The 21,624-nt window shown below is 55.1% G+C and overlaps 2 protein-coding genes across 9 annotated transcripts in view; both read left to right on the forward strand.

Moving 5' to 3' along the window:
- The first annotated feature begins 4,707 nt into the window (after positions 1 to 4,707).
- On the forward strand, positions 4,708 to 7,559 carry HGH1 (HGH1 cochaperone). The gene is made up of 6 exons (XM_037048958.1): positions 4,708 to 5,396; positions 5,469 to 5,569; positions 5,666 to 5,764; positions 5,951 to 6,042; positions 6,128 to 6,250; positions 6,328 to 7,559. Exons 1-6 carry the CDS (start codon positions 4,786 to 4,788, stop codon positions 6,505 to 6,507), a joined length of 1,206 nt encoding a protein of 401 aa, XP_036904853.1. The 5' UTR covers positions 4,708 to 4,785; the 3' UTR covers positions 6,508 to 7,559.
- Positions 7,560 to 13,441: 5,882 nt separating this feature from the next.
- Positions 13,442 to 21,624, forward strand: part of MROH1 (maestro heat like repeat family member 1) — a 48,003-nt gene continuing 39,820 nt past the window's right edge. For 2 of the 8 annotated variants that reach the window (XM_037048792.1, XM_037048795.1), the window contains exon 1: positions 13,546 to 13,736. Coding sequence is in view for 2 of the 8 variants with exons in the window: in XM_037048787.1 (XP_036904682.1) it covers positions 15,262 to 15,288 (27 nt within the window). In the remaining 6 variants the exon portion in view is untranslated. The other 6 variants (XM_037048787.1, XM_037048788.1, XM_037048789.1 and 3 more) reach the window with 5 other exon arrangements.

The raw sequence follows: 21,624 nt of genomic DNA on the forward strand, positions 1-21,624 counted from the left end.
TGGTGGTGCGGATGGACTGGATCTGGGGTGTGGCCAGTCCATGGGGGGACAGCCAAGCTGGTGTGTCGGACCTGCCTACCCAGGTGGGGTCCCATAGTGTGGGCTCGTCCCTGCTCAGGCGCTCAGCCAGTGTTTATCAGTCAATTACTGGGGGCAAAATGGGAGGGTGGACTCATCAGCCAGGCGGCGGCCAGATATTCTGGGGAGAAGAGGAGGTCTAGCTGTCCCAGGTGTGGGTGGGATTCGTTACCTTTAGGCTGGAAGGAAGAACCAGTGAAAGGGCACTGCCTGCTTTATCCAAGAAGCAGTAAGGGGCAGTATCCTCTGGACCCCTCAACCGCAACACCCCCAAGTGGCAGACCTTGTCTGTGGAGTGCAGGGTCTGGAGTGTCTCCTGACTGCCGTGGCTGCACAGGGACCCATGTGTGCGCTGGCTACTTGGCCCACTTTGGGCAAGGGTCTGCTCTGGTTTTCACACCCTTCTGCTGGGCTGCCTGAGCAGCGCCCTCTTTCCTGTGAGTGTTTCACCCTCCAGCTCCACAGGTTCCTTCTCATCAGCTCCATGGTGGCAGTCAGCCTCCCACACCTCCCCCACAACCCCGGAGCTGGCGGGAGTCTTGCTATGGGGCTTCCGGGTGGGTGGCTCTTCCCAGGCCAACCAGGGCCAGGAGAGCCCAAGTGGGGAGCGTCGGGGCTGAGGTTTTCATAAAAGGGGCTGTGCGGCCACGGCGTCTGCTGCTATGGGTGTTCATTGTTTAAATTATAAAACAATAAATGCTTTGGACGTTTAAAACATGTGAAAGTCAGGCAAGCGTAAACAGGACAGAAACCCACTAACCATAAAAGAAAATACTAATATAGTTTTCATATATAATTATGTTTCATATTAATATAGAATTATGTTTAAATTAAGAAATTTGTTAACCTAAATATACCATTAAGAGAGTGAAAAACTAAAAATGGCTCATCTCGTCCTGGCTGGTGTGGCTTAGTGGACTGAGCACCAGCCTGTGAACCCAAGGGTCACCAGTTCAATTCCCAGTCAGGGCACATGCCTGTGTTGCAGTGCAGGTCCCCCACTGGGGGCACATGAGCGGCAACCACACACTGATGTTTCTCTCTTTCTTTCTCCCTCCTTTCCCCTTTCTCTAAAAACAAGTAAATAAATAATAGCTCATCTGCAAAATATAGAAAGAAGTCCTACAGATCAATAACAGTAAGAAAAACCGCACAACCCAATAGAACAATGTATGAAAATCTGAAATGGGATTTTTACTACAGAAGGAGTCAAAGTAGCAAATATATAACTTCTCAGCAATAAAAGTGGACAAATTAGGGACACACACAACAACCTGGGTGAAGCTCCAGAGAATTACGCTGAGTGGAAAACAATCCCATCTCGAAAGATCACATTCCGTATGTTTCCACGTGTAAAACGTCACACAGATGAAGAGGAGGTTGCAGGGTTTAAATACGGGAGCGCCCAGAGGTCTTTGTGGTGGTTAAACCGTCCTCTGTTTTGCTTGTGGTATTGGTTACATAGAAGTACACACTTGTTTTCCACATGGTACTCCGCACTGTACAGAGTCTGTAAGCATTGAGGTACCTGAAATAGGCACATTTATAGAGACAGAAACTAGACTAGAGCCCTGGGCAGGCGGCGCAGTTGGTTAGAGCATCACCCGGACATGCCAAGGTTGTGGGTTTGGTCCTCGGTCAGGGCACTTACAAGAATCAGCCAATGAATGCTAAGTAATACACATTCTAAATAAGTGAAACAATTTCTCTCCTCTCTCTCTAAAATTAATACATTTTTAAAAATTAAATTTAATTATAAAATCTTTTTTAGCTCTAACTGGTGTGGCTCGGTCAGTTGGGTGTCATCCTGCCAACGGGAAAGGTCTCGGTTTTGATTCTGCTCAGGACACATGCCTGGGTTGCGGGACAGGTACCAGTTGGGGATGTGCAGGAAGCACTAGTCCTGGAGTTCTCCTGGGTGGTGCAGGCCAAGGTCAACCTGTGTTTTGCCCAAGGCCACCCTTCCTGAGCTATAAAGCAATCTGAGGTGGCTGCTACTAGGCTGGACTTGGAGATCCCCAGGCGAAGCCAAGCTGTGAGTCTGGGCTGGCTGCTGCTAGTGCCAGCCTGGGCCTCACTGAGTTCAGCTGTTGCTTGTTTGAGAGGATTTAGTAAGCTGTGACATATGAGCCAAGACCAGTCATTCATATGGAAAAGCAGCGTGGGTGGATGTATAAGTCAGGTCGGGTGGAGTCTCTGGGGATCTCCAGGGCAGGGCAAACAGTGTCAGTCAGTTTGATGGAGTCTTAGATATGGCACCAGCCTGACAGCCCTGTGGGGGTAGGGTTAAGAAAAGGGCCAATGGCCTCTGCTCACCTCAATGCCAGACACTTCACATCCTCCCATTGGTACCACTGGTGCCCTTCCAGCTGCTGCTGCCCTGGTGCTGGAGCTCAGAAGGAGTGAGTCTGAGTAAGTCTGTGTGTGGATTCTTTAAGAGGAACTGCTTGGGGCTCCAGCAGTTTCTTCCACCAACTCAATCCCTGCTATTTTTTGCAGCCAGAAGTTGTGGAGAATGCCCTTTCTGGCACTGGAATCCTGGGTTGGGGGTCCTGTTGTGAGGCTGGGACCCCTCACTCCTGAAATATCCCTCCTGAACTTTTATCCACCACATGTGGGTGAGCGACCAGCCCGTTCTGCATCTCCACCCCTCCTGTCAGTCCGTAGGGACGTGGCTTCTTTATTTCTGTAGTTGTCAGACTTCCATTCCACTTGATTTCTGAAGGTTCTGAGTGATGGCTGTTTTATATTTTAGTTGTAAATCTGATGTGGTTGTGCGAAGAGGCAAGCCATGTTGGCATACGCCACCTACTTGACTGGAAGTCTTTGTATCTTTACACTTACACTATCTTAACTTGGGAATAGTTACGGTTCCCTAGCTGGTGATCACAGGAAATACTTCTGGTCCAGTGGGCCCTGAAGATGCATTTTTGTTTTGGTCAAAAGTGCCCACCAGAGGGCATCATTTACCTGGGTTATCCATAACATTCCCATTCCATTCCTTGAGAAACACTCAACCTTTACAAATAAGATTTTATTTTTAGAGAGAGGGGAAGGGAAGGCAAAAGAGGGAGAGAAACATCAATGGGCAAGAGAAACACTGATCAGTTGCCACTCACACACCCCTAATGCTGGCCCTCAATCCACTGAGCCACACCAGGCAGGGCAAGAAATATTCAACTTTTGTGGGTAGGATCTGTATGTCCTAAGCATGTGCTTTCCTTGGAAAAGTGGGCACTTGCTTGGACTCATCCACCCTCTTCCTCAGTTTCCATGGAACTTTCATACAAGGTTAGCTGGGGATTGAGGCTATGAAGCGCCCTTCCCATGGGTCTTAGCCACAGGCAAATCCCAGCTCTTGGACCTATGTATGACCTACAGACTTCAGGGGCATGCTGTCCCCAGTGAGTGGCTCTCCTGGGCATCACAGCCCACAGTGTGAAATAAAAATGACATCAATTTATCAAGGCGCTCAGAACCATGTAAAAGTAAGATATATAAATAATTCACGACTCTAAGAATAAATGAGGGGAAAACTAACAGAAAAGAAGATCTCAAATTAATGACCTCAGCATCTACCCTAACAAATGAGAGAAAAAAACAACAACGTGATCAGAAGAAAGGATATAGTAAGGTCAAAGTGAAAAATCAATGAAATCGAACAAGAAAGCAATAGAAAAAATTATGAATCAAAAAGGTGGTTCTTTGAGATCAATATAATTGACAAACCTCTGCAAGACCTACAAAAAGAGAAACAAGACAGAAATTACAACTACCAGGAATGAGAGGTGATCCTACTACAGGCGCTCCATATGTTAAAAGGATAGTAAGGGGATATTATAATGAGCTTCATGCCAACGAATTCCGTAATTCGGATGAAAAAGACTCATTCCTTGAAAGACACAAACTGCCAAAAGTCACCCAAGAAGAAAATGACAACCTGAATAGTTATGTATCCATTAAAGGAATTTAATTTGTCGTTGAAAAATATCCCCAGAAAGAATTTTAGGCCCAGAAACCTTCACTGGGGAGTTCTCCTAAACACCAAGGAAGTAAATCATACAACTTTAACAAACGTACAGAAAACCGAAGAGAATACATAAACCCCAACCCTTCTGAGGTCAACATCGCCCCCAAAGACGTTGTAAGAAAACTGCAGACCAGTATACCCCGTGGACAGAGACGCAAAATTTCTAAACACAATTTTAGCAAATTAAATACACTAATATATTCAGATGAAACGATATCAGGAGGAAAAGGGGGTTGTGCTAGGAATGCGAGGCTGGTCTGACATTGGAATGTCAATCAATGTCATCGATCATGTGTCTCTTCCAGCGAAGACGGATCTCTGCTCAATCTATGATGGAAGAGGGCCGCTGTAATCAGTTAGCCACCAGGGGTCACACCAAGGGATGGGGCCACACAGAGGGGTCAACGTTTGTCCCTACGTTACCCGCGCCGCCGCCACTCCACACACGAGGGAGTCACTTCCGGCCGGCGCTCAGCCCCATAATGCCCCGGGCCTCGGCGTGGCCCCGCCTCCGCACTCCTGTCCCGCCCCTTGCGCTGAGTCCTCAGGCTCGGATTGGTCGTTGTGGCTACCGGGTTTTTTCGTGGGCGGGGCCGAGGACCCCGTGTCGCCACGGGGCCAGGCGGAGCGGTGGTGCCCGAGCTGAAGTGCGCAGGGATTGCAAAGTGCTGGCGGGCATGGAGGAGGCCGCGGACACTGGCTCGTCGGCTGGTGGCGGCGGCCCTGCAGGGCTGCTGACTCTAGAGGTGGAGGCGGCGAAGCTCCTTCCCTTCCTGACGCCCGGGGCGCGGGCGGACTTGCAGGAGGAAGCAATGCGGCATGTGCTGGCTCTGACCGGCTCGGGGATGGGCCGGACACTGCTGGCCCGCCAAGAGGCACTGCTGCGGGCGCTGGTCGACTTGGCAGCGGCCCCGGCCCCGGCCCCTGCCCGAGATGCAGCCCGCGCCCTTGTCAACCTGGCCGCCGACCCCTGCCTGCACGAGCCGCTGCTGGTGGCCGAGCCTGGGCTGCCTGCCCGCCTACTGGGCCGTGTATTGGATCCCCAGTGGCCCTGGGCGGAGGAGGCAGCCGCGGTACTGGCCAACCTCAGCCGCGAGCCGGCGCCGTGTGCCTCGCTGATGGAGGCGCTGACGGCCGCGGAGCGGGGGGAGTCAGGCCTGGAGCGGCTTGTGCGCGCGCTGTGCACTCCGGGCTACAACGCCCGCGCGCCCTTACATTACCTGGGGCCAGTGCTCTCCAACCTCAGCCAGCGTCCCGCGGTGCGAGCCTTCCTGCTGGACCCTGACAGGTGAACAGCAGGACGCCCGTGGGGAGGGGGTGGAAGTGAGCAGGGACAGCACTGAGTGGTCCTTTCCTTCAGGTGCGTGGTCCAGCGGCTGCTGCCCCTTACCCAATACCCAGACTCTATGGTGCGAAGGGGCGGGGTTGTGGGGACGCTGCGAAACTGCTGCTTCGAGCACAGTGAGTGGTGGTGGGGGTATTGCGGTGGTGGGCAGTGGGGAGAGACTGGACATTAGAGCACCTCTGGACTGGCCCCCACCCCTACTTCCCACCCAGGACACCACGAGTGGTTGCTGGGGCCCAAGGTGGACATTCTCCCCTTCTTGCTGCTGCCCTTGGCTGGGCCTGAGGAATTCTCCGAGGAGGAGATGGAGCGTGAGTAGTTTGGGTGGGTCCGCAGGGTTGACCTGGCAGGAGGGAAGGCCAGTAGTGGTGCAGGGAGGAAGCTCCCTTCTGAAAACTTTTAGCAGCAAGCTGCTGAGCACAGATGAGGTTTACAAAGGTGGGGTCTGACCTGGCTGCCCAGCACAGGGACCCAGTGACTCCCACACTTGTCCCCAGGACTGCCTGTGGACCTGCAGTACCTGCCGCCAGACAAGCAACGGGAGCCTGATGCCGACATCCGCAAGATGCTCATTGAGGCCATCATGCTGGTGAGTATAGGTCCTGTTGCAGTAACTCCGTCCCCAACATATACGTGACCACTCTGATAGCTGGCTGATCTCTGTCCTCTTTCAGCTGACAGCCACCGCACAGGGTCGGCAGCAGGTGAGGGACCAGGGAACTTACCTGATTCTGCGTGAGCTGCACAGCTGGGAGCCCGAGTCTGATGTGCGGGTGACTTGTGAGAAACTGATCCAGGTGGGTGCAGGGTTTGTGGGGAATGGGGAGATGTTCGTGGTATGCCAGCCAGCTGCTCACCTGCCTCCCTGCTGCAGGTGCTCATTGGGGATGAGCCAGAGCACGGCATGGAAAACCTGCTGGAGGTACAGGTGCCTGAGGATGTGGAGTGCCAGCTGCAGCGGCTGGACCGCCAGGAGCAGGAGCAATGCCAGCGGGAGCAGCAGGAGTGGGAGCTGGCTCCAGAGCCACAGGCAGAGGGGGATGCACCCACCTGAGGTCCCTGCAGCCCGACACCAGATCCCAGCACACCTTTACTAGCCCGTCAGTCCTGGCCTCCCGGACCAGGCTTTCCTGCAGTTGCCTTCAGGCCTCTGGGTCACCTTGCTAGAAGGCTGTGTCCTACTGAGAAGCAGAGCTATACTTAAGTTCTGGGTTCATGCTGAGGGCTCTAGGGTTAATGCCCCTTAAACATTGAGGATTGAGGGCACCTCCCTGTGCCCTGTTGCTTCCAGCAGCAATGCAGCTTGTTCAGAAGAGCACTGTTCAATCCCAGCTGGCCAGGCCCTGGAGCTCTCAGGGGTCTGCATGGGGTTGGCCAGTGGAGCTGTGAGGCACTTCTCAAGCATGGTGATGGGGCCAGACAGGAAAACCGCAAACTGGAGTGGCCAGCTGGAGCTTTCCAGTCCCAGGAGTGCTACAGGGGTCTGAGCCCAGGCAGGCACCTGGTGCCACTAATGCCCCCTCCTGCCAGTCCCCCCAAGTCCCTCCATCTGGGCCCTCTGCTTACCCTCAGCCTCAGTGAGCTGACCTCTTGAGACCTTTGCTATCTATAGCCTTCTCTGGGGGTCTCCTGGAGCTGCACCCCACCGGGCCTGCCCTTTGAGCACTGGTTGGGTGCTGTCTCCCCTTCATCCTCTTTGCTCTCCCACTTGACCTGTGCCCTGGCTCTGTCTGCAGCCCCTTGTCTGCACGAGAACCTGGTTCTCCACAGTGCCACATGTGGTCCCCCTAACTCTGCAGCACCCAAGGTGTCACTGGCAGGCTGTCAGTGTGGCCCACCCTCTCTGCTCCTCTCCTGGGCCCCCTACCAAACCTAGTGCCGTCTTTGGTGTGGGACCTGAGTACTGCTCCCTTCCCCCCACCAGAACTTGTGCTATAGTGCAGGTTGGCTCCCCAGGGGTTCCCAGTGTCCCTTTCCTTTGTCCTCTGTCCTGTTTCCCGAGTTGGAGGTCTGCTCACTTGTGCTGTCCCATGGAGGCTGGGTGTCCCATGGGTGCTGTGTATCTCCCTCCACAGCTCACCTGCCCCATTAAAGCTCTGGCATGGAGGTGTGTGGACTCATAGTCTTGGTTCAGGAGCATCCCCAGTTTCCCCAGTGCTGGTTGGTTCAAACCTCTGACTCCACAGAATAAACAGTTTATCTGACCTCCACTGGGCCCATCTGCCTGCCCTCAGCTGACCTGGTGGAGCCCCAGCACATTCTGGATGGTGCTCCTGGAGCACAGCCGAGGTAGCTGCCCTGAAGCGCCCATGCCCAGGTTGGCCGTTGCAATGCTTCGGAGACCTACCCTGGCAGAGCCCCCACCTCTGCTCAGGCTGGCATCCGGGGGCTCTGGTGCTGGGCCAGAGGCGCTCTCGGGGGTTCCCAGCTGCTGGGGGCGACGAAGCTGCAGGAGTGACCTTGGTGGCTCTGAGTCCTCTCTGGGCTCCCCTGGATTCTCTACTGTGGACCGCATTGGGGGTTCAGTCTGGGCACTAAGGGAGAGCCCACTTGCCCACCCCCAGGGCCCTGCCCCACCTGGTGAGGTGCTGAGCACGGAGCAGAAGAGCGCATGCGCAGTGGGCTGCGTCCAGCAGTGCCTGGCTTCTTGCTGCAGGTCCAGGTGCGCATGCGGGCGCAGCTGGAGCAGGGCTCTGATCAGGTCCTGGCACTCTGCGGGCGAGGACTCAATGGCTGCAGTCAGTGCCCCCTCCACCTGCCCTCTTGCCTCCGCATCCAGTGCTCAGTCCCCACCAACAATTACCACAGCTTTGAGGGCTCTGCGGGAGGTCCTCTGCCTGTCACCAATGGGCAGACAGGCAAGGTCTGAGTTAGGTCCCACCTCAGTCCAGCTTCCCCCTCACTACAGTGGGCAGGAGGCCAGTGCCAGGTGAGTCTCCTCTGTGACCCTCTCCATGGCACAGAATGACCCTCTGACCCAGGTCCGCTGGGACTTGGGAAAGGCGCAGTGGAAGCTTACCTGGGGACAAGCCGGGTGGAAAGCCTGGTCATCCGGTGCATTAGGAGTAGCATGCAGTGGGGCCGGCATTCCTTGAAGGGCAGCTTCCCGGTCACCATGGCATAAAGGATGACACCTCTGGGGATAGTGGCTCTTAAGGCATTCCCCCTCACCCCTGCCCAGGGGCCTTGCTTCTGGGGTGGCTGGTGGAACGGCACTCACAGGATCTATAGGTCGGCCTGCTCCCCACTGTACTTCTTGCTCATGAGGATCTTGGGGGCAGTGTAGGCCATGGAGCCGCAGAAGGTACTCAGCAGTGCTTTCTTGACCCCTGACTGGTTGGCGAAGCCAAAGTCTGTGCAGAGGTGCGGGACAGGTGGTTCAGTGGAAGGGGCGGCTATGTGGGCCTGGGGTCAGCTGCAGGGTGGCTGTGGGCGAGGATGAAGTAGAGGTCTTCTGGGAGGATTGAAGGTCAAGCCAGGCTGGGGTCCAGTCTGGAGCAGACCAGTGTGGAGGCCGAGGGCCTGGCAGGCATGCCAGTGTGCAGGGGCCTTGTGCAAGGTGGGTGGCTGGGGTCAAGAATCAGGGCACACGGGCACAAGGGCAAGAGGACTGGCCACAGACTCACCTGTCAACTTCAGGAGGCCTCGGTCATCCAGCAGGATGTTCTCACATTTTAGGTCGCTGCATGGGAAAGAGCGGGTGGGTCTGGGCCTGGGCTCAGGTGACCTCTCCATGCAGGTGGGGGTCAGGCTGGGCTGTGCCCTCACCAGTGCACGACGCCAGAGCTTTGGCAGTGGGCCACTGCGCTGACCAGCTGCCGGAACAGCCTGTGGGCCTCCTTCTCCAGCCCTGGGCAGCAGCAGTGGTCTGACACTGCATTGACGTGCTCCAGCAGGTCACCGCCACCTGCCAGCTCCAGCACCAAGTAGGCGTGCTGGCTGTTGTGATAGGCCTCTTACAGCTGCACCTGCACCACGCCCAGCTGCCTGCTGCCACCCCACCGAGGGCCTGTGCAGTGCCCTGGGTTGGGGTGTCAGGATGGGGGTGGTGGTGGACCTGGGGTGGGCAGCAGGCGATGTGACGGCTGGTAAAGGGATGGGCAGGATGTTTGCTGGCTGCCATGGGGTCTCTGCCTACCACATTCAGGTGCTTGTAGGTAGCGTTGAGTGACGATATCTCCTGGGGCAGGAACTTGCAGGAGAGCTCCACAGGGGTCTTGGCAGTGGAGATGACCTTGATAGCCACCTGCAGGGGTGAAGGGTGGCTGCTGTGTGCAGACCACAGCCCCTAGGGGCAGGGTGAGGCAGGACAGTTTCCTGTCCTTTGTGCACAAGCCAAACTGGGCAGGGTGAGGTAGGGTAAGCAGAGTCCTGGGGGACAGTGTTGTCCCAGGCACTTATGTGCTCAGGGGTTTGAGGACTTGAAGTGGTCAGCCTGTGGGAGGCTGCAGGACTGGAAGGGAGCGGGAACAGCTGGGAGGCACCCCAGTAGGGATGGACAGGGCCCCCTAGAGCTGGGCTGGAGGGTTCCCTGAGCCCAAGGCCACAGAGAGGAGGCGGGCTGCCTCACCGTGGTGTGATGCTTGCCTTGCAGGTCAGAAGCCAGCTTGAGGTTGTGCTGCATGCGCTCCTGTGTGGCGTAGGCCAGGTAGACTTTGGAGAAGGCCCCGGAGCCAATCTTCTTGGAGGAGAGCAGGTGGCCCTTGTCCCTGCACTCACGCACCTGCGTCATGAAGGTTTGCTGGTCCAGTTTTCGCCTGCTGCTACCATTCATGGAGAGCAGGGCACTGCAGGAGGGGCCAGGGCTGTCCCACTCAATACGGGCTCTTGGGAGGGGTGGGGTATGTGGCTGAGGCCTGACTTGTGTCAAAGGGGCAGGGGTGATAGGGCCACAGAAGGCCAGATGGGACCTGTGCCCTCTCAGGGCTGCAGCCACATTTTGGAAGTCTTGCTGGGACTAAACCAGAGGCCCGGGAATGACCAAGGCGGAGAGCTCGGGGTGGGGCCTGACACAGTCAGGGACTGGTGCAGGGGAAGGCAGGCTCCAGGAAAGCAGGGGCAGGTTCTAGAATGGAAGGTTCTAGCATTGTGCCCTCAAAGGGGGGTCTGTGTCCTTCCGTCCCCAGGACGTTCCTGTCCTGAGAACATCTTGCCGGAACCAGCCCTGCCCTGCATGGGGCCCATTCTGTGTGGTGAGAACCCCTAAATGCTAGATCCAGGCTGAGGCCTCTGTGGGCCACCCTGGCTGTGGCTGAACACAAAAGGCCTTTACATAAGCTGGGGGTGGGGAGCGAGCCAGGCAAGGGGAGTGGGGTTTCTAAGGACATGAGGAAGGGAAAAGGAAAACGCACACCAGCAACTGTTTCAACTGCACTCCTTGTCCTTTGGAAGGGTCCTGAGGAGGCAGCTGAGGCCGAGTGGGGGTGGGGCAACGCTGGCCTTCCTCTGCTGAGGTCTAGAAGCTTGTCTTACCTGGGCCAAGGCCTGCTGGAGGACTTTCCCCTGAAGCCCTCTGAAGACTTAAGGGCATATCTCCAAGGTAAGTGAGGCCTCCAGCCTAGGCCCACCCCACACCCAGCAGCTCCAGTGAACAGCAGCCAGTGTGGACCTGCTTTGTCCTGTCCTCGAGAGTCTTCTGCGGGCACTGTTACCACGGGAGTAGTGGGTGACATTTACTGGGTGCAGGCCGGGTGCTGTGTGAAGCGGTTGTGGTAGCTGCAATCACCACCTCCCACAGACCACGCCTGACGGGCCTGTCCGGGGCCGACAGTGCTTCTTCAGGACCTCAGATCAGAGCACAACCAGGTAATGCCCATTTTACCAGGGACAGAACTGGGGCCCAAATGCAGTCTCTCTGCCAGGAGCTGGATATCACAGAGGCTGTGGACTACTGTCCTGGGAGTGCCCCACAGGGCCTGGGTTGCGGTGGGGCTCAGTGTTGGTGTAGTTGCGTTGTCCCCCTCTGGGACTCAGGGTGGCTGTGGTGTGCCCTGCTGCAGGAAAGGGCCAGGAATGCCCTTCCCAGGGTGCTGAGGTTCATTTTCTCATCCCTGCTGGACTGTGAGCTGCTTGAGAGCAAGGCTTGTGTCTGCTCTCCCCTTGCTCCCCCACAGACTGCATCTGGCAAACTGCCTGGGATATAGCAAATGTAGACAAAGTAACTGGTTTGTTGTGGACCTGTGGGTTAGGTAAAGAGCACCCACTCCAGGTATTCCAAGCAGAGGGATTTACGGCGGCGGGGCTGCTCCTCAGATGCTGGAAGTGCTGGAGAAGGGCCCTGTCCAGAGTTAGCACAGCACAGGGGAAAACTGGGGGGGTCTGCCCGAGAGTGGCTGTGCCATTGCCCACACCCTCTCAACTGCCCCAGCTCCCACCATGGCCCGGACCACACTGGAGGCTGGCAAGTTGGTCGCCAGCTCCGGTTTGCAGTCCATCTTCCCTCGTCTTTCTCTGCACCCTAGGTCGTCCCTCCATCCCGCAGAAACTCCTCGAGCAACCGTCACACGCTGAGCTTGGTGCTAAGCACTTGGGAGCAAATCCCAGGTACTCTACTTTTGTAGGGCTTACTGTTGGGGAAGGGAATTGGCATTAATAATGTAATAAAAGTGAAACGATACCTATGATGTGTGCTGAGCAGTTTGTGTGCTTGGGGACTGAAGTCTGGCAGAGGCTGGGCAGGGGGTGGGGCCATCAGGACATGCTGGGCCCTGGCTGTGGGGCACATAGCCAGGGCTTTGGCAGAGCAAGCCATCTAGGTGTGAGTTGGGAAGAAGCCTCCTGTCTCCCTCTCTGGCAACTTCCCCATGCCTTTATTAATCCCTGCCCTCTCCAGCCTAGTAGGATTATGGTTGGAGGGTAGGTTTTGGTCTCTTCCTGACGGGCCAGCTTCATTTGCCAGCACCTCACTCCACCTCACTCAGCCACCTGAGTTCTGTCTTCCCCTACAAAAGAAACAGGCTGAAGCCCTTTGCTCTGTGAAGAATGCCCCTCCCCTCAGCTGTCACCTTGCCCTTGTACTGACCTCAGGGTCCCACTTTGCCACCTTGCACCCTCACCAACAGCTCTCTGCAGACCTAACCTGCAGCAAGACGCAGACTGTGGGTGTGGTGCTGCTGAACACTTCCTTCTCAAAATGCACTGTCCATTTCCTGAACGTCACTTTATTTTCATTTGTGAACACGTCCAGGCAATTTCAGCGTCAGGGTCTTTGCAGGTGGTAGTGTCTCTCTGCTCTCCCAGCCCTCAGCCGCACCCCCTTAGAGCATGTCGTGTGTCCTATGGATCGTTTACTTGCTTATTGTCTGCCCCTCCAGATCCCAAGATCCTGAACACACAGACCTGCTCCTCTTCATCCCAAGGTGTACCTGCAGACTGAACTCCTGCCTCCCCTGTACATGTGTGTGTTTGTACCTGTGCGTGTAGGGGTCGGCGGTCTCGGGGTCTCCGAATCCTTGTTGGGTGTTCAGTGTGTGTGTTCATGTGTGAGAGAGAGCATAGTGCCCGTGTGTCCAGATCGGGTCCACCCCGCGTGTGTACCTGTTCAGGTGTGTGTTTGCGAGGGGGCCGGCTTTGGGCGCAATGGCGCACCAAGCCCGCGTCTCTGAGGGGTCCCGCCCGTGCGGCTGTGTAGGGCAGTGTCTGTGCGCACAGATTGTAAGGGTGTGAGTGTCCAATGTGAACACCGAGGAAGGTGAGAGAGGAGACCGCGCATCCCGCGCACAGGAAGCCTGAGCGTCCTCCCAGCGCCTGCGCAGTGACCGGCCGAACCCGTTCTGGAGCCCAACAGTTCCGCGGGGAGGTCCAGGGGCGACCCGGGCGGGGCCGAATGCAAGGCGGAGTTTGCACGCTCCCGCTCGCTGGGGTTCGGTAGGTAGTGGGCCGAGAGCGAGAGGGACGCGCCTCCGACCTATCAGCGCATAGATCGCGTGGGGGCGGACCCAGGTCGCCGCGCGCCGGGCCGCGGTTGGCGGAGGGCCACTGGGGCGGAATCAACGCGAGGCCCCGCCCACTCCGGTTCACCGCTGGGCGGGAGGGCCGGTCCCGGCCACGGCGGCGGCTTCTCTTCAGGTAACCGGTGGGCGGGGGCTGGAAACCCGCGCCGCTCACTGGGGCAGGCGCCCCTCGGGGAAGCCTGGGGCTGAGACAGGACGGGACCGCCCTGGCCAGGTCGCGTTGGAGGCTGAGTCAGGGGGCGCCTCCCCAAGGTCACCAGGCTAGCGCGGCGAGCTTACCGGGCGTCGCGGGGCCGAGCCCGCCAGCCCGCCCTCCTCTCCCCAAGCTCAGGTGCGCCCAGGTCCCCGCAGGGCCTATTCGCCGCGTCACAACCCGGAAGAGAGGCTCAGGAACCCTGCCGCCCTGCCGCTCGCCCCTTCATCACGCCGGCGCGGAGTGACCGGCCCCCTCTCCCGGTGGACACGGGGTGCCCGGGCTCGTGCCCTGCCTGAGCACAGGAGGTCCCCTGTTGGAGCGCCTGTCACCTCCCTGGGGGTATGTGGTCCACGTTCCTGCTTCCCCCAAAGGAGACTCCGAGAGAGTTCCAAAGCTTGGGGTCACTGTATTCTTTCCCTTTCCCTTTGACATGAAAGGAGGTGAGGCCGAGAAGGGGGGCATTTGTCCGGAGTCACAGGGTCGTTGGTCAGTGTGGGTGGCATAGTGGCGGGGCCGCGGGAAGCCCAGACCTCAGCTTTGGTGAGAGCTGCTTGATGCCTGGCCAGCCCGGGTCCCCGGGCCCCTCGGCCTGGATTTGGGTTCCGATTTTCCTGCAGCGCTGGCTCAGCGGCAGTGCAGCGTTAGCACCAGGGCTCTGTGGGCACGGGCGTTTCCCACCACACTTGCAGAGGTTCCCCTTTCCTCGCGGAGCGGGTGGGCGGCCGGGCGGGGAGAGGGCCTCAAGTGCAGTGCGGCCAGCACAAAGCACCAAGCAGTGTAGGAGGGGCAGAGGGCACAGTGGGTGGAGGAGTGGCCTTGCCTGGGGACGTAAGCTGGCGCTGCTGTCTGGTGGCAAAGACAAGGGGGGGTGGGGTTGAGGCTGCCTTTGAGGGGACAGTCCAGAGGCAGGGACCACTTTGGAAGGGGATGTCCGTAGGTGTGGTAGAGGTGGAGGAGGAGGAGCCTGAGAGTGCCCTGCAAGGTGTGAGAGGGAGGTGAGGACCAACCCGAGGGGGTGGTGCTGATTTCTGGCCCAGATAGCTGAGTGCATGGTGACTCAGAAAGAGGTCGGAGTGAGGGGTTTGAGTGGCAGTGAGTGGTCCAGATGAAGATGCCCTGGAGGGCACTGGGCCTCAGAAGACCGTGGGGGATCATTGTCAAGGGACAGACCCTTCAGGGTGGTATGATCATGACCTGTGTCTCCTACAGTTTCAGCTCCGGCAGCCAGGGGTTCTGGGGAGCCGTCCTGACTCAGGTTAGCAGGCGGCTTTGGTCTGCTTTGGTATCCGAGTAGAATGCCGTCAAGTCCAGCTGTCTTGGTTACATTTTGTTTTTTTAAAGATTTTATTTATTTTTAGAGACAGGAAAGGGAGAGAGAAGAAAGGGGGAAAAACACCAATCCATTGCCTCTCCCACCCCCCCAACTGGGGACCTGGCTGGCAACCCAGGCATGTGCCCTGACCAGGAATTGAACCAGTGACCTTTTGGTTTGTGGGATGATGCCAAATCCACAGAGCCACACCAGTCAGGGCTGTTTTGGTTACCTTGACACCACTGTCTAGGCTGCCAGGGCTCGTTCAGACGGGGATCTTGCTGCTCTCACTCCTCCAGGACGCCAGTGGGTCAGAGGTGGAGCCCATGGGGTGCGTGCTTGCCTGCCATGGCTGAGCCATGTGACTGGAAACAGGTATCTGTTCTCAGTTTTCAGACCCAGGGTCCTCTGAGGCCCAGGTGAGCAGTCTGGTTGCTGCCTGTGTGTGATCAGCAGCCCCGCATCTCTATGCCCCTTCACCAGCTCTCACTGGATCTCCTGCAGGTGGGGGCTCTGGGAACGCCCTGTGGCTTGAGTGCACTCCTGGCCAGTGTTCTGGGGATTCTGGCTGCTGGATGCCATGAAAAATGCACCTTCTTCAGGGAGCTGGAGGGCCACCTGGCTTTGGGGGTTTGCCTGCGAACTCAGTGACACAGCTCGGTTGGCTGTGTTGAGTGGCAATGCTCTCAGAGTCCTGTGAGCCTTAAGCCACAGCCCAAGCTCTTGCTGATGACTCCGAAGGGGCTTCCTTCTCTGGCTGCAGTGCCAGACGGCAAGTTGGGTGGGTGGGCCTGCTGTGTAGGTGGGGCATCCCTGTGACCTGCCCAGCTCATCCCTGACTTCCCAGTATCCCTGCACGGACTGGCCCTCCACACAGACTCTTGGCTCTGGTGGGTGTGGCCTCAGGCTCCATGCAGTTAGCCCTGTGCTTCTGTTAGCCCATCCCCCCATCCTTCTGTTAGCCTGTCCTGGGCAGCGGTAACATGCTGGGATGGAGCTTGGCAGGCATTTATGAAATGCAGTTCAATGCATGGCCTAGTCCAGGTAAATGAGGAGAAAACTGGTTCTTTTTTTTTAATTTTTTAATTTATTTATTTAAGTTTTTAAAAATATATTTTATTAATTATGCCATTACAGTTGTCCCATTCCCCCCCTTCACTCCCCTCCACCCTGCACACACCTCCCCCACCATTCCCCCCTTTCGTTCATGTCCATGAGTCACAAGTTCTTTAGATTCTGTATTTCCCATAGTATTCCTGCCCTCCCCCCGTCTATTTTCTACCTACCGTCTATGCTACTTATTTTCTGTACCTTCTCCCCCCTTCTCCTCCTCCCACTCCCCTGTTACTAACCCTCCATGTGTTCTTCATTTCTATGGTTCCACTCCTGATCTAGCTGTCCTCTTGGTTTGCTTTTGTTTTAGGTGTGGTTGTTAATAACTGTGAGTTTGCTGTCCTTTCACTGTTCATATTTTTTATCTTCTTTTTCTTAGATGTTAAGTCCCTTTAGCATTTCATATAATAAGGGCTTGGTGATGATGAACTCCTTGAACTTGACCTTATCTGAGAAGCACTTTATCTGCCCTTCCATTCTAAATGAAAGCTTTGCTGGATAAAGCAATCTTGGCTGTAGGTCTTTGGATTTCATGACTTGGAATACTTCTTTCCATCCCCTTCTTGCCTGTAAGGTCTCCTTTGAGAAATCCACTGACAGTCTGATGGGCACTCCTTTGTAGGTGACTGTCCCCTTATCTCTTGCTGCTTCTAGGATTCTCTTCTTCATTTTAATCTTGGCTAATGTAATGATGATGTGCCTTGGTGTGTTCCTTCTTGGGTCCAACTTCTTTGGGACTCTCTGAGCTTCCTGGGTTTCCTGGAAGTCTATTTCCTTTGCCAGACTGGGGAAGTTCTCCTTTATTATTTGTTCAAGTAAGTGTTCCACTCGTGGCTGTTTCTTTCCCCCTTCTGGTACCCCTATAATCCGGATGTTGGAACGTTTAAAGATGTCCTGGAGGTTCCTAAGCCTCCTCATTTTTTTGAATTCTTGAGGAAACTGGTTCTTACTCATGTGTCTGATGCAGGGAGGGAAGACCTGCCCCCATGACCTGGCTGCAGAGTGGAGCTGGTGGAGTCCTGCCCCACCGCTAACTAGCTGCCCACAGTGTGTTCCCAGGACCCACATGGCCATGCTGGCCGGACAGTCAGTATCTGCACCTTCCCGTAGGACACAGGGTCTCCCAGACCCTTCCCCTGGGCGGTGTGCACCTCGTTTTGCCATCGGCATGCTCACAGGTCTGGCCATGGGGAGCAGGGTGCTGTCACGCCCCGAGTGTCTGGCGCTAGTGCACAGACTGCCTGGCCTGGGGCAGGGCTGACAGGCCATGACAAACCAGCCTTGCTCAGCTGTGTTTTTCCTTCTTTCTTTGTTTAAAAGAGATGTTATTTAGCCCTGGCTGGTATAGCTCAGTGGATTGAGCGCGGGCCTGCGAACCACACAATCGTGGTTCGATTCCCAGTCAGGGCACATGCCTGGGTTGCAGGCCAGTTCCCGATTCCTGGCAGGGGACGCACGAGAGGCAACCATACATTGATATTTCTCTCTCTCTCTCTCCTTCCCTTCCCCTCTAAAGATAAATAAATAAAATATTTTTTTCCTTTTTCTTTTAATATTTTATTCATTTATCTTTAGAGGGGAAGGGAAGGAGAGAGGGAGAGAAACATCAGTGTATGGTTGCTTCTTGTGCATCCCCTGCTGGGAACTGGCCCGCAACCCAGGAATGTGCCCTGACTGGGAATCGAACCGTGATTGTCTGGTTCACAGGCCCGTGCTCAATCCACTGAGTTACACCAGCCAGGGACAAGATAAATAAATAAAATCTTTTAAAAAAAAGATGTTATGTACTTATTTTTAGGGGGGGAGGGAGAAAGAGAGGAAGAGAAACACTGATTGGTTGCCTCTTCCACCCCCACAACTAGGAGCCTGGCCCACAACCCAGGCCTGTGCCCTGACAGGGAAACAAACAGGTCACCCTTTGGTTCACAGCCTGGTGCTCGGTCCACTGAGCCACACCAGCCAGGGCAGAAGTTTTCTAGTTTTACATTTCACATTTAGGTCATGAGTCATTTTGACTTTTTGTATGTGGTGTGAGGTACAGACTGAAGTTCATTTCCTTGCATATGGATGTCCAGGTGTCTGGCAGTGTCTGTTGAAAAGTCTGCCCCCTCCACTGAGTGGCCCTTGGTGGCCCCCCGCACCTTTGCTGAAAATCAATCAGCTTTGTAAGTGAGGTAGCGTCAGTCTTGCGATTTTTTTGTCAGAGTTGTTTTGGCTGCTCTAGGTCCTTTGCATTTCCATGTGGATTTTAAAATCAGTGTCATTGTCTGCAAAGAGCCTGCTGGGGTTTCGACTGGGAAGGTAGTCGACCTGTAGATTCCTTTGGAAGAAGTGATGTCTTTGCTCTGTATACCCGTTCACTTCAGTTTCCTTTAGTGGGTTTCAGCAGTGTTGGACAGTTGTAGCGTATCGTGTATCCTGTTTACCAAGCTCATCCCTAACTATTTCGTATTCTTATATCCTGTGGTCTCACTAGCTGGCTTACTGACTCTAGTCTCAGTGGCGGGTTCTGTCGGGTTTTCCACATAAATGATTGCATCACCTGTGATTAAAAACAGTTGTGCTTCTGTTTCAACTTGAATGTTTTTTTTCTTGCCTTGTTGCACTGACATGACCCTCTAGCATGGGGATCGGTTGATACAAGGGGTGAGTGTGCTACTGGTCCCTGTCGACAGGGGCGGCATGTCATCTTTCACCATTAAAGATGATCTGTAGGTTTCTCTGAGGTGCTGACCGTTTTTATTATGAGTGGACGTTGGGTTGTGACAAATGCTTTTCTGCCTTTACTGAGATGATTACAGGTGCTCCTCAACTTACCCAGCAGGGATTTCGCCCAATAAACCCACTGCAAGAGGGAAATGCTGTAAGGTGAACGATGCACTGAGTACCACACTGCAGGGTGTTGGTTGTTTGTCCTTGGGTCCCCATGGTGGCCCCTGTGCCATGCTCGCCGTTGCTGCCCAGCATCACGCCAGAGGACTGTGCTGCCTGTCACCAGCCCCAGAAAAGATCACCATGGAAAGTTCTAAGGACCGTTTCTGCTGAATACATATGCTTTTGCACCCTCGTAAGGTTGAAAACCTTACTTGGAGCCATTGCAAGTCGGGGGCTGTTTGCATGTGGTTGTCCTCTTTCGGTCTCTCTCTGTGAGTTACACTGGCTGCACTGAACACCACTAGACCTTGTGTTCATGGGGTGACCCCACTCGGGCACGACCCAGTGTCCTTTCTTATGTCGTCGTGTGTGGTTTGACAAAACACTGTTGAGAATTTTTGCCTTTGTGTCCATGAAGGGTATTGGTTTACAGTTTTAGTTGTTATGTTTCAACATTACCTTTTCTCTGGCTTTGTTATCACAGCAGTGCCGGGCTCGTAGAATCGGTCGGCGAGTGTTCCCTTACATTCAGTTTTCCTGGAAGAACTTGTGTGGAGTTGGTACCATTTCTTCCTTATACGTAGAGAGAGGTGTTGGAATCTCTTACCGTAGTTTATTTATTTTAAAGATTTTATTTATTTATCTTTAGAGGGAAAGGGAAGGAGAGAAGGAGAGAAACATCAGTGTATGGTTGCCTCCAATATGTCCCCTGCTGGGAACCAGCCTGCATGTGCCCTGACTGGGAATTGAACCTCGATCGTGTGGTTTGCAGGCCTGCACTCAATCCACTGAGCTACAGTAGCCAGGGCTGTAGTTTAGATTTGTGTGTATTTACACAGCCATTCAGGGTGCAATCCACAGGGCGCCTGTGGTTTCCTGACTATGAGAAATGCAGTTGTAACAACCGTCTAAATGTTCTTGTCTGTAAATTCTTTCTTCTGCATCACTTCTGGTCAGTTTGCACCAGCTGGTTCATCCTCATATGGGTTGCATTTTATTTTACTTTTTGCTTGTTTGAATGCCTGGTAATTTTTGATCGGTTGCCAGACATTGCTGTTTTACCCTGTTGGATATTTCTGTGTTCCTCTCACTATTCTTGAGCTGATGGTGGGATGTGGCTGAGTTCCTCGGGAACAGTTTGATCCTTCCAGGTCTTGCTTTTCACTTTGTTAGCTGAGACCAGAATGGCGCTTAGTGTAGGGCTCATTTTACTTCCTGACCGAGGCAAATCCCATTTGCACTGCCTTCCTGCTGCCCTGAGAGTTTGGGTGTTTCCCCCTCTGGCCGCTGGGAGCTCCAGGAACATTTTTGTGCTCACCCGTTTGGGTGGCTCTTTCCCCGGCCTTGGGTCAGTTCTCTCCTCCTCCTTCTTCATCCTCCTCTTCCTCTTCTTCTTTTTGAAAATTTTATTTATTTACTTTTAGAAAGATGGGAAGGGAGGGAGAGAGGGAGAGAAACATCTATCGGTTGTGTCTCGTGCGCCCCTATCTGGGGACCTGCCCCACAGCCCAGGCCTGCGTCCTGACTGGGAATGAGCCCGCGACCTTCTGGTTTGCAGGCCGGCATTCAATCCACTGAGCCACACTAGCCAGGGTGGGTGGTTTCTTCTTAAACACGATGTTGTATTAGTTTCCTGTGGCTGCTATAACCAATAAGCACAAAAGTGGTAGCCTAAACAGCAGACACTTGTTATCTTAAAGTTCTTTTTTTAATTAATTATTTATCTTTAGAGGGGAAGGGAAGGAGAGGAGGAGAGAAATATCAATGCGTGGTTGCCTCTCGTGAGGCCCCTGCTGGAAACCGGCCTTCTACCCAGGCATGTGCCCCGACCAGGGATCGAACCGCGATCGTGTGGTTTGAAGGCCCTCGCGCAATCCACTGAGCTATACCAGCCGGGGCTATCTTAAAGTTCTTGAGGTTGGCAATCAGCCCTGGACCTCATCGGGCTGAGATCTAGGGCCGTGAGGCTATGCTCTTGTCTGGGGGCTCCGGGGAGGAGCTGTTTCCTGCTCTGTGGGGCTGTTGGCAGAATATTGTTGTTTGGGGGGGGGCCCACATCCCTGCTGGCTGGCTGGCTGTAAGCTGAGGGGTGTCTCCAGTTTCTACAGGCCTCCCCTGTGCCTTGGCTCAGCACCCCCTTCCCCCATCTCCAAAGCCAGCTGTGGCGGGTTGAGTCCTTCCTGGGCTTCGAATGTCTCCTCCCCCAGCTGGGATAGGTTGTCTGCTTTTACGGGCTCGAGTAATTAGGCTGGTCTCACCCACATAATCCAGGGAACCCCCACCTCTGTCTGTGCACTGATCCCATCTGCTAGATCCCCTTTGCCATGCCACATCACAGCCACGGGTTCTGGAGAGAAGGGTGTGGGCATCTTTGGGAACATTATCGTGCTGCCCAGCACTGCCCAGTGAAACAGCTGAGTGACCAGGGGACCCTGTGCAGGTCGTTGGGGTTCTCTCTGGTCCTCGAACCTACAAAGCCCAGCAGGACCTACATCTTCCGAGACTCAGTCCGTCTCCTCAACTTAGGTGCTTTGCTGCTCGGCCTGAGTGTGCCCTCCAGGTTCCCTGTCCTTCGCTCCTGATGTCCGTCACCCTGCTGGCTGTGGTCCTTGCGTTCTGTCCAGTTTTCCAGTTGTTTGGCTGGGAGGGCAGATTGATCCCTCACTCCCGTGGGGAGGGGTGGGGAGCTGACCTCTCTCATGCTTCCCTATTTCTGTTTGCTCC

This window comes from Sturnira hondurensis, unplaced genomic scaffold (genome assembly GCF_014824575.4).
Source record: "Sturnira hondurensis isolate 20B ecotype Veracruz unplaced genomic scaffold, ASM1482457v3 Scaffold0006413, whole genome shotgun sequence".
Lineage (NCBI taxonomy): Eukaryota > Metazoa > Chordata > Mammalia > Chiroptera > Phyllostomidae > Sturnira > Sturnira hondurensis.

What these genes read in the sequence shown, in the direction of transcription:
- HGH1 (XM_037048958.1), top strand. Translation starts at nt 4,786, where the DNA reads ATGGAGGAGGCCGCGGACACTGGCTCGTCGGCTGGTGGCGGCGGCCCT. An exon ending in CTCCGAGGAGGAGATGGAGC is followed by an intron (nt 5,765 to 5,950) that starts GTGAGTAGTTTG and finishes ACTTGTCCCCAG; the next exon opens with GACTGCCTGTGGACCTGCAG. An exon ending in CTTGTGAGAAACTGATCCAG is followed by an intron (nt 6,251 to 6,327) that starts GTGGGTGCAGGG and finishes TCCCTGCTGCAG; the next exon opens with GTGCTCATTGGGGATGAGCC.